Source organism: Euprymna scolopes, chromosome 43, assembly GCF_053919585.1.
Source record: "Euprymna scolopes isolate OS-2025 chromosome 43, ASM5391958v1, whole genome shotgun sequence".
In the NCBI taxonomy this organism is placed as follows: Eukaryota; Metazoa; Mollusca; class Cephalopoda; order Sepiida; family Sepiolidae; genus Euprymna; species Euprymna scolopes.
This window is the reverse complement of record NC_136524.1, coordinates 50,850,049-50,862,151: the sequence shown is the minus strand read 5'-3', so window position 1 is coordinate 50,862,151 and position 12,103 is coordinate 50,850,049. Positions and strand designations below refer to the sequence as shown.

Here is a 12,103-nt window from a genome sequence, read left to right as displayed (position 1 = left end):
ATAACTTATTCCTCATCTTTCATTTAATATTATTGTTTTTGTTCCCGTTGATAGTGCTGAGCTTTTCTTTATCTTGATAAGTTTTGCTTTGTTAAAGATTTACTCTTTGATAACATAATTATTTTATTTATATCATTTATATATATATATATATATATGTATATAGTGCTTATTGAGAATTACATTTAATTAAAAAAAAATAATATAGAAAAATATCACGGAATGAAAATCTCATTCCAAAAACCACATAAATTGATCAAGTAGGGTTTTTCATATAAAAAGTCATGATTTTTAGCATTTCTAAATTGTATTTATTACGAGTTTGATTTTGACCTCAATAGTTCAAATTAAGTTGTCTTCCCCCTTAACTATTAAAATTGGCTGCCAAAAATTATTAATGACTAAAAATCGTAAAATTTGATTTTCTTAATTAAGAAAAAAAGTTACTTGATTAATTTGTGACATTCGGAATATGACATTTTCATTCCGTGAAGGGTATTTAAAATCATAAAGATTTGTATGTATTTTTTATTGTCGAACTCTAAATAAAACCTCTTTTTCAACATGTTTTCTAATTAGAAATTTTGTAGCTCTTTTTCCTTTCATTAGTAAAGTTATTTTTATACGGGCAACAATCTACTGGTTGTGAATGAAATTAAACTTTTTTTTTTTTATTAGAAATAAAAACTATATAAAAAAAATTTCCTAACTTGTCAACTTTAACTTTCGAATAAAAATTCTGATTATCGCTAATTTTCAAGAGTTGACATTTCTTTTTCACTGTAGAATTGGCTCCGTTTCCTGCCAGCAAACATGGCCTTATTACATTCTCATAGATCTTTCATAAAATTATGAACAGATGAAAAGCCAAGGTGGATAATAGCAGAAGGATGAAAAAAAAACAACAAGAAACACTACATTAAACTTATCTACACGGTTTTAAAAAATATACAAAGATGAGTTTCATACATTTATCATTGATTTGTTATAACCGATTTCTGGAGTATAAAAATATTTTGTTTTCGAATAAGAGCAAACAATTTTTGCAAATCCAAAACTTTGAAATAATTTGATGGGGTTTGTATTACTGTACACAGATTCGAAAAAGTTGTCAAAAAACAAATATATAACAAATAAATGTTATCAAAGGCAAGATAAGTTACTTTTCTACCTAACTGGATATAATTTTCGTGTTTTTATTCAATGTAACATGTTTATTCAGCTCTAAAAACATGCAGTGTTTACCGATGTATTGGAAAATTCAAAATGGCGCCCGACACTTTAACATGGTAAGTTTGGGAAAAGGTGTTATAAATAATAAACTAGACAAAATACTATTAAAAAAACACCGAATATATATCAACTTACGTCACGGTAACATATATTGAGCAAATTTCTAACAGTATTTTGTCTAGTTTATTATTTATAACACCTTTTCCTGAACTTACCGTGTTAAAGAGAGAGTCGGGCGCCATTTTGAATTTTCCAATACATCGGTAAACACTGTATGCTTTTCGAGCTTAATAAACATGTTACATTGAAGAAAAACACAAAAAATGTATACAGTTAGGTAGAAAAGTAACTTATCTTGCCTTTGGTAACATTTATTTGTTATATATTTGTTTTTTGACAACTTTTCGAATCTGTGTGTACAGTAATACAAACCCATTTGATGTATGTATTTACACAAGCCTTCATTTCATATTAAAATAAAAAATAAAATAAAAAATTAACGTTTTGGGTGTTTTTGTGTGCATGTGTCTGATTTGAACTGTTTATTTTCAAACCACTTTAAAGTAACTTAAAAATTTGTAAAATCTTTTGTTTAATTTTCTAAGTGAGGGTTCATTTCACTGCTTAAATTTAATGTCAACCACCCCCCTCCCCATAACAAATTTCACTATGAAAAAAAAAAAAATTCAGTAAATTAGCAAACTACACTGCATACTAAACATCTAAAATAATTGTTTTTTTGTTTTTGTTTTTTTTTTTAAGTTAAAAATTAGTTCAAATCACAATTGTTTTTGGCTAAAATAAAAAGTAAAACTAAAAATTTTTTAAAATAAAAAAATAAAAATTTATAAAAAAATAAAATAAATCGATCTCTATATGAAATGAAGACAGGTGCTATAGCAAAACTTTACCGATAATTTTATGCATTTTATTTCCTTTTTACAGTAAATATATTATTTAATTTTGTAGTTGGTGTGAGATGTATGGGAACAATTTTGAATTGTAAAATTAGCTTGAAAGTGAAGAGCCAGACTGTTGCAAAACCAGTTCAAAATCATCAATACCACCAACACTCTAGTGTAGATATTGATCTGATGTTAAAAAAAAATTATGTATATTTTCTTCTTTTTTTAATGACTTAATGAGTTTTGTTAACATGTTCACACACGCACACACACACACAATCCTATATTCAAATCTAGTCAAGATATCTGCGGGGAGTAACTACCTCACGCTTAGGCCTCTTGCTTATAGGAGAAGTGGCTTCACTGGCAACTGTGGTATCATCGGAGGAAATGGACACAGCGGTGGACATCACATCAGGTCGGGACATCTGCGAGGATTTCTTTACTCTACGCACAGATCTTGTCACAAATGAGCCACCAAGTTCAGAAGATTCACCTTTACGCCGGCCATTAGTCAATTTCCGCTGAAAAGATCAAGCATTAATTGTAAAAATTTAAAAAAAAAACAAAAAAAAACAGCAATAATGTTTGGCATTATTAAACGTTATAAAAAAATTTAAAAAAAAAAAAAACAGCAATGTTTGGCATTATTAAACATTATAAAAAATTTTTTTAAAAAAATAGCAATGTTTGGCATTATTAAACGTTATAAAAATTTTTTTTTTAAAACAGCAATGTTTGGCATTATTAAACGTTATAAAAAAATTTTTTTTTTTTAAATGAATCAGAAATTCATCTTTACATCAATCATCAACCAATTTCCGTTGAAAAAAATCAAGTGTTAATTTAAAGGAAATAAATAAAACAGAAAAGAAATCACTTTGAACATCATTAAGTTAAAATGTTATAAAAATGATGAATTAATTATTAAATTGTCATACAAGTTTTACAATTCGCAAAATGTAATGAATGAAGATTACAAAATGTGTAGAAAACAGTGCTCAATATACTTTGAGATAGCGCTTTATCATAGACTAGCATGGCCCATGGAAATTCCATCAATTTGTATAACTTACTGTGAATAATAACTCTTAATAATTATCAATTAATAATATTACTTTTAAAATAATAAAGGTTTATCAAGGCTGATATTATTAAGAAATTACTTCTTCCGTAAAAATAATCATCATTGCCAGTTAATCATTCTTTAAATAAATGGACGAAAATATATATTTATTTATTCAAAAATGTAGCAATTTCATTTCTTTTTAAAATGATGAATATTCTTGTCTTTTGACCATAAAAATAATTCTCAACAATTCAAATCAATAGAATATCACATTTTGAAATGTAATTATATAAAATTCGTAATGTTTTTGACAACAGGATAGCATAATTTGATTTGGGAACAATTTATGTTAAACAGAATGTAGTATGCTTGTTAAGCTATATTCAACGAATCATTTTAAGCAAAAACAATACTACATACTTAATTTTGTCAAAAATAGTAATATATCCAAAAATTATGAAAATTCATTTGAGTAAAACTGCTATTGTGTTTTTAGTAAAAAAAAAAAAAAAAATCTATCGATATAGATATTGCAGCCATGAGCAAGTAATCTAAAATATTTGTTTTGGAGTTATGTCCCCTGCATGTAGACTTCTACTGTCTATAACATAAGAAAAATGCAATTTTACCCAATTTTCCATAAAAATTACTTTTAACTAGAAATAATTTTCTATATGAATTTTCGTAATTTTTGGATATATTACTTTTTTCGACATGACAAGTAAGTACGTAATATTGTTTTTACTTAAAACTATATTTTAAAAAGATCGATCTATCAATTGTATTATAAAAAAGTAATAAAGCATAAAGTTAAATTTATTATTTATTATTATTGCTTGAAAACTCTTTAGATTATGTGATAAGGATAGACTTAAGAGTAACATGGATAAAGACCTGGCCAGAGATAGTTTAATTTCAGAGTGAATTTCTAAAAGCAATCCAGCATATATGCCAACATCTAAAATGGATGTTAAATTGAATATGATGGCGATGCTGATGACAGTGGGAGATATAGATAAATTTGACAGATTTTAATTTGTATAAATACCTTTTTAAAAGCAACGGGTTTTTCTTCAACTTTTACATGTGTCATTTTTGTTTCCAGTTTTCTCTTCGGATTTTCATGTTCGGGAAGTTCTTCTATTTTTGGCAGACACGGTACTTCCTCATTAATAAGAGCTTTTGGTATAACAGGACTCTCCTTGGTGTTGATCATATTTGAGTTATTAGAAGCGGGAACAATGTTTGTATTACTTTCTTTAGCGGTAACTCTCTTTCCTTCAAATAATGGTGGAGGCTCTTGCTTCACACTGACAGGGAGTGATGCCTCTGGTTGAAAATCTTCGCTGCTTGTTGAAGAATGTCTGCTTTCAATTGCTTTTGGTTTAGGTTGACTTTTAATTACTCTTGGCTGGAACAAGAGAAAAAAAACATGATTTAACGCAGAAAATTTAACACAATATTATCTTGTCAGATTTTCAAAAATAGCATTTAAACTGACAAAACTTTCATTTATGTTTATTGGTATTGTAACATATTTAGCTACACCTTATTTAGAATATTACTTAGCTCAGCTTCTCGGGGGCGGGGGGGGGGAGAAAGAAGGGAAAGAAGAGAAGGGGACAATGAGGAGAAGGAAGAAGGGGGATGATGAGGAGGAGGAAGAAGGGGACAATGAATAGGAAAAAGGGGGAGAGGAAGGGGGTAATTCAAAGATAGAAGGGAGGGAGAGATAGAAGGAAGGACGAATTACACATAAAATACTTTCTGAAATTTAATACACCTAATACAACAGTGTTGCAGTTGATAAAGTATTTTTTTTTTCTAAGAAAACAAATTCATCATAATACTTGATTTTTCTCTATAAACTAGAAATTTAAAGTTTTCAAAATCATTCTCAGATGTCGAAGACTACATAATAAAAGACTGATGCATATTTAGTTTAACAAAAAAATGGAGAAAAATCTTTGTGATGTATATACCCATCACAGAAAAAAACATGGTATATTCCAAAAATCATGTAAATCTTTTTTAGTTTTTTTTTTTTAATTAAGAAAATAAAATTCTATGAGGAAGTGAGTTAATTTGACTAGATTTTCTTTGTATTAAAAAGAAAACTTTAACCATCAAAAATTGTAAAATTTGATTTTCTTAATTAAAAAAAAAAACCCAAAAAAAACTACTCGACCAATTTACATGATTTTTGGAATGTGACATTTTTGTTCTGAGACAAGTATGTACATAATAAAGATTTTTCTATATTTTTGTTTTTTATTTAATCAACTGTAATTCTAAACAAACACCAAAACTGCTCCTGGTTATTTTTTGCCATTATTGAAGATTACATTAAAAAAAAAAAAAAAAAAAAAAATTTGAAATGAGAAATTCATGATTAACTTACAGAATACAAAAATATCTACAGAGCCAGTAACTTTTCTTTCTTTTCCAAACAACAACCTACATGCTTGAGCCAAAGGACAAACCAACCGAAACGTTGCACAAATAATACTCAAGATGAGAACAATAGTCCAATCAATACAAGTAATATAAACAATTAGCCCTCATCTAAAAACATTTAGACCTTTAAAGATGATAAATGCTCTGTTGGTCAAGTTTTCAAATCTTCTTTCAAAGTATCTTGGGTAAACAAAAAATACGAAAGGAAAAAAAAATCCAAATGATAAATTAAAAAAACAGTAAAAATCTTATAAGTTACCTTTATTTGTCCTCGTTTTCCATCTTGGCAACATTTCGGACACTCCCAGCTATTTGGGAGATCTTCATTAACAACGCCATCACCTTCAATGTTTTCATGTTTCTGCTTAAAGCAATTTGGGTGGACAATTTCCCAACAGATACCACATTCCATCAGTGCACTAACAGATTCTTCAGTGTTCTCTCCCTTGTCAGCAGCTCCATCTTTACCACAAATCATGCAAGATGCGGATAAAGGTAAAACAGGCTGCAAAGAGAAAAATAAAATAAGATTTAACTTTTGTAATTTCTTTGTTTCCAAAAACAGAATGAAACATTTTTCGTTTATAGCATTAAACTTATATTTATTAGAAAAATAAATATCTATATATATATATATATATATATATTTGTAGTCATCGACATACAGTCCTGTTTCGTTGTATCATAACTCATGAGTGCTGCTAGACTAGCACCTCTCCCAAGCCGAAGATTGAACCTAGAACCATCGCGACAATCAGCAGTTCTACCGATCAACCCATGGGAGCAGTGCCCATAAATTATCCTGCCAAATGTCTATTTAAACAAACATTTTTCCACTACTTTTACAGTGCTCTAACCGCTTGTTTATAAACAAACAGTGAGCATGACATTTTTCAGCCAATTAAGTATATACATATATATGAACAAATGATTAATAAAACATGTTAAAAGACATCTTGAAAAAGAGTTATAAACATATTTAATTTTAAAAAGGAAGCACAAGATAAGTGGATAGTCCTTAATCCGCGGAGTTTCGAAGAAATACTCTCCTTCTCATCAGAGGGCAGGAATTAGCAAAATGCAGGATCGGATTTTGCATGTAAAAGTATTTAATGAAACTACAAGTAAGTCACAGATTTTACTTGCGTGTATATATATATATATATATATATATATATATATAAATAAATAAAATCGCTATAGTAATAAAGTTACACAACTTCATGTGAATGTTAATTTATCTTTTTAAATAATCTATTAACTGAAAATTAATGCTTATTTACACTGGTGATCTTTTAAACCAACGCATTTCAGGTGTAAATATTACGTACTTACAAGCCATAGCGAAATTAGTATAAATTTTCAAAAATTATGAAAAATTATCCAGTAGCTATAAGTAAAAATATAATTTATTAACTTATCGAGTTTTATGAAGTTTCTGAATTTTTGAGATGAGGATTGGTTATTCATATTATTTGGATTTATCTGACTGCTGTTCTCATCTTGAGTGTGATTTTCATAACGTTTCGATCGATATAACCTCCGATCTTCTTTAGGTGTATCTTGTTAAACTCAGGAATTTGGACGGAATTTCAAGCAGAACCCTTTATTTACTTCGCGGTGGTAGCATGCTCTTGTTCCGTCAGCCATGACTGGATAGAAGTCCTAAGTAATTCGCAATTGTATTTTTCAGTCGCCCACACTGAGAATTGAACCTTCAACCATCAGAAAAGAATATCACTTTTTATATCGAGTTTTATCGGATGTTTCAATGTGTAAGAGTTGTGCGACCAATTCATTATAACAAACAGTGGAGATAAACCCTTGACTTAAGGGCCTGCCATTTTTAAACAATCTTTTAGTGAACAACAATGTGGACGATTTTCTATCTAAAATACATGTAGCATATCATCTACAAGATCATTTTTCATAATTTTTAGAGTTTGTACTAATTTTGCCATGACATGTAAATACATAATGTTTTCACCTGAAATGTGTTGGTTTAAACAATCACCAATGTAAACAAACACCTGAAAAAAATGCAACAGCATAAAAAGAAAATGGAATCTTTTTTTTTTTTTTTTTTTTTTTAAATTGTTTTGAAATTAAACCCACCAAATGTAATTTGCATTTCTTTGGAAATCTTGTTAATAGTTACAAAAACAGTAAAATAAAACAAATTACTTTTGTGACGGTTTTAAAAACGGAAAGACTTTGAAAACCTTTAACCTACTAAATAGAAAGTCATTTAACTTAAAGACTCCAAGTTCAAGCTGTTTAGATTCAGTAATTTTATAAATAGATTAAACCAATGTTAACTAATTTTTGGTTCAATTATATACATGCCAGTAGTTTAATGTTTCTCTACACCTTTCTCCCAGGAAAAACTAAGTAAATAAAATGAGTTAGTAATATATAGATTATTTTGGATCTAATAAGTAATACAAATATGTAGATACTGAAATGTAAACTAAACAAAAACTTTATAAAGAGAAAGAAAAAAAAGCATAAGTAATAGATACTTACCGCCATACATTGTCGACTAATGCAAGATTGCTTCATACGACCAGGGCCACCAAATTTTTTCATGTCTTTACAAAAGTGACATTCTGCACATTCTTGACGGGTGCAAGGTTCACATTTCTTACATCTTGTCCGTCGACGTCTTATATTAGATGCTGCCTGGGCAGCAGCATTTTTCCCACTTAACTTTCCCTTATGATGACCCATCTTTAATTTGGGCTTTAGTTTCTAAAAATAAAAATTAAAAGTACATTTTAGTTTGGTTAAAATAACAGTTTCATGATATACAAAGCTCATCCATATGTAAATATACATACATACAAGTTATACATCTTTAAACCGGTCAGAAAGAGACAGAATAAGAGATAGGTTGAGCAAAGTGTAGTATCTGTTCTGACACATTTCATCTTTTCTGTCAGATCAGTAAAGAAATTTTTCTAGACTGAGGAAATTTTAATTTTACCTAATCAAGAGTGTACCTTTTTAGGAGAGCTAGATTTTCCTCACATTAAAAACAAAACTTGTTTAATTCTCATGCCCTCAGGGGGATTCAAGGAAATAGAGACAATGCTGCCAGAAATCCGGCCAGGAGAAGAATGACGTCAAAAACAAATGCGTCAGTGAATTCCCGACTAAAAGTGCATTGAGAATGGTGGTGACCATGTAGAAAAACAAGTCAAGTGTGCAGGGTCCCCTCCACGAGTGAAAAAGTTACTTTCACCATGCAAAATTTGTGCAAAATTTCACAAAAATTCAAGGCGTGATTATTGAGACAAATGCGACTAAATGAACGATTTGGGGGCAATTTTACCCTAGAGGGGGGAAACAGAGTTATCCTGGAAAATCTGTTCTGGTAAAAATTATTATCATCATGACTAATGTTTTTGCAAAATTTAAAAAAAAAAAAAAAAAAAAAAACTAAGGCATTGCTATTGAGAAAAGTGCAAACAAATGGGAGTGACTTATTAGGTCCAATCTCTCCTTTGTCGGGGGATCAATAAACTCTAGAGCACAAAATGGTGCTCGTATTAATGGTATCGCACCCGTCTTCATAGCACTTCAACCTTTTTAGTTGAGGCTTTACATTTAGCACTATCTTTGTATATCATTTTAAAAGAAATGGGATGTAGCAATACTGGTTCACAATGTTAGTTGCATATAAATTTTTTTTTAAAGTCAATCATTAAATGCACAATGCTTAAAAATGAATATGAAAACTCACTTTTGATGGTGGCCATTGTAAAATCGGTTCTCCTGTGACAGCCATCATTGGGTCATCATCCTGGTGATCAATCAATAATTGCTGAAAACGAATCAAGACGATGTTAAAAATGAATATAGATTTTATAAATGAAAATTCATTTTTGGTCTACCTCATACGCAAGATTACTTCTTATAGATATACACTCTCTCTCTCTATATATATATATATATGAAGAGAGCAGGAGACATATTAGTGACGTGACAATTCCAATATTTTTGTTTTTTATTTATTTTCAGACTACCATAAAAATAAATGTAGTATGTACATATATTTATAAATGTAAAAACACATATGGAGGGGAGATTTTAGTCTTACTGGTAGTTCGAAATCAATCAGCAATGGAAAATTAAGTTTTAAGCAAAAAAAAACAAACATTTTTGACATCAAAAAAGAGGCACAATTTTTCCAATTCCAATACCCCAAAAAGTGTTGATTTTTTCGATTCCAATTAATTGTCCCCCACACACAAAATATTTGTGTATGTATGTATGAATAACCCCCCTTTCAATTTCAAGAAACAACTGATATCCCCTTTTAGTGTCCCTGTACAGTCATCTTATCAAGCTTCATAACATCGTCTGAATGTAAAGGCTTTATATATAAACATGCACAATGATGCATGTTTATTATAATGGGTTGCATAGGTGCACACTATAATTTTTGGTGTTTATTTAGAATTATATTTATTGGAAAACAAAAATACAGAAAAATATTTATGATGTACGTACTCGTCACAAAACGATGACATATTGCAAAAATTATGTAAATTGATCAAGTACTTTTTTTAACTAAGAAAATCAAATTCTATGACTAAACGAGATAGACTGATTAGATTGGCCATGATGTACAAATAAGAGGAAGACAACTCAATTCGAACAAGATCAAAATCAGCATCATAATGGATACATTTAGTATTAAAATCGCAAGAAAAAAATACAATTTTTTATTTTCTTAGTTAAAAAAAAAACTATTATATCAATTACGTGATTTTTGGAATAAATATGACATCTTCATTCTCTGACGCGTACTTAAATCATAAAGATTTTTTTTTTTACTAAGAGTAATTCGAAATAAGCAACTAATTTTTAATTGCATGATAACTTTATTTGGAAAAGAAAACCGTTTGTTACAGCACTGACGAAGACCACATGGAAAAAAAGAAAAAAAAAACAAGGAAAAAAAGTAACAAGGAAAAAAGAAAGGAAAACAGAAAGAAAAGAGGGACAAGATAAAAAAGAAAGAAAAGAGGGACAAGATAAAAAAGAAAGAAAAGAGGGACAAGATAAAAAAGAAAGAAAAGAGGGACAAGATAAAAAAGAAAGAAAAGAGGGACAAGATAAAAAAGAAAGAAAAGAGGGACAAGATAAAAAAGAAAGAAAAGAGGGACAAGATAAAAAAGAAAGAAAAGAGGGACAAGATAAAAAAGAAAGAAAAGAGGGACAAGATAAAAAAGAGGGACAAGATAAAAAAGAGGGACAAGATAAAAAAGAGGGACAAGATAAAAAAGAGGGACAAGATAAAAAAAGAGGGACAAGATAAAAAAGAGGGACAAGATAAAAAAGAGGGACAAGATAAAAAAGAGGGACAAGATAAAAAAGAGGGACAAGATAAAAAAGAGGGACAAGATAAAAAAGAAAGAACAAGGAAAACAGAAAGAACAAGGAAAACAGAAAGAACAAGGAAAACAGAAAGAACAAGGAAAACAGAAAGAACAAGGAAAACAGAAAGAACAAGGAAAACAGAAAGAACAAGGAAAACAGAAAGAACAAGGAAAAAAGAAAAGGAAAAAGAAAAAAGAAAAGGAAAAAGAAAAAAGAAAAGGAAAAAGAAAAAAGAAAAGGAACAAAAAAAGAAAAAAGAATGAAAAAAAAGGAACAGAAAAGAAAAAAGAAAAACGGAAAACTTCTTAGTCATTTTTTACAGGAGTGAGCATTTCACACTTTAAAAATTTTCAACAAAATTGTTACTTTACATAAAAAAAAAAGCAAAACATCTTACCTTAACCTCTTTAATTAAAGACTCTGGTTCTGATATGTCTTTTGGCACGTTCTTCTTTGCAGGTGGTAGAGATTCCAACCAAAGAACCAATCTCTCGAGGCCTTTTAGTTCAATTTTAGTCAAATGTAGGTTCTTCTTTGGGACAAATTTAATCCCACCGTCAAGCGATCCATCCTTTAAAATATCTTCCTTGGTGTCTTTCTCCCCAAGAATTTCTTCAGTTTCACTCCTGTCATCAACACTGGCAGGTGATCGAGACCTTTTCATTTCTTTCGCTCTGTCACTACTATCAGGTCTTCTAGAACGACTACCTTTACTTGTAGGAGTTTCTTCGTCGCTGCTGGCACGTGGGAGGTTTTTCTCGTCAATCCGTGTCAGCTCAATTGTGATGCTTTTAGAAAGTTTGTGCTGTGAAGATTTTGGATCTTTATCATCCAAGCGATTCTGATTTCTGTCTGCATAATCCTCAGGATCTCTTGAAGGAGGCCGGGAATCATCAAGTTCAGAATCCTCATCCTTTTCTGTTTCAATGGTTGATTTTAGTAAGAAGGATTTGCCAGTTAAGCAAGCTAGATAACGATCAAGCACATACCAAGAGATCTCGGTGAAGAAAGGATAGCGGAATTTTTGAGGAACCTATCAACGAAAAACAAA

At 29.7% G+C, this 12,103-nt stretch overlaps 1 protein-coding gene across 3 annotated transcripts in view; it reads right to left on the bottom strand.

Annotated features, from left to right (window-relative positions):
- Positions 1–12,103, bottom strand: part of LOC145268344 (lysine-specific demethylase 2B-like) — a 221,407-nt gene that overhangs the window by 15,696 nt on the left and 193,608 nt on the right. For all 3 annotated transcript variants that reach the window (XM_080123854.1, XM_080123852.1, XM_080123855.1), the window contains exons 10-15: positions 11,450–12,085; positions 9,410–9,490; positions 8,191–8,415; positions 5,924–6,169; positions 4,256–4,618; positions 2,462–2,662 (exon numbers count right to left, since the gene is read on the bottom strand). In XM_080123854.1, coding sequence (XP_079979980.1) covers positions 2,462–2,662; positions 4,256–4,618; positions 5,924–6,169; positions 8,191–8,415; positions 9,410–9,490; positions 11,450–12,085 — 1,752 coding nt within the window. The remainder of the gene's footprint in view (positions 1–2,461; positions 2,663–4,255; positions 4,619–5,923; positions 6,170–8,190; positions 8,416–9,409; positions 9,491–11,449; positions 12,086–12,103) is intronic.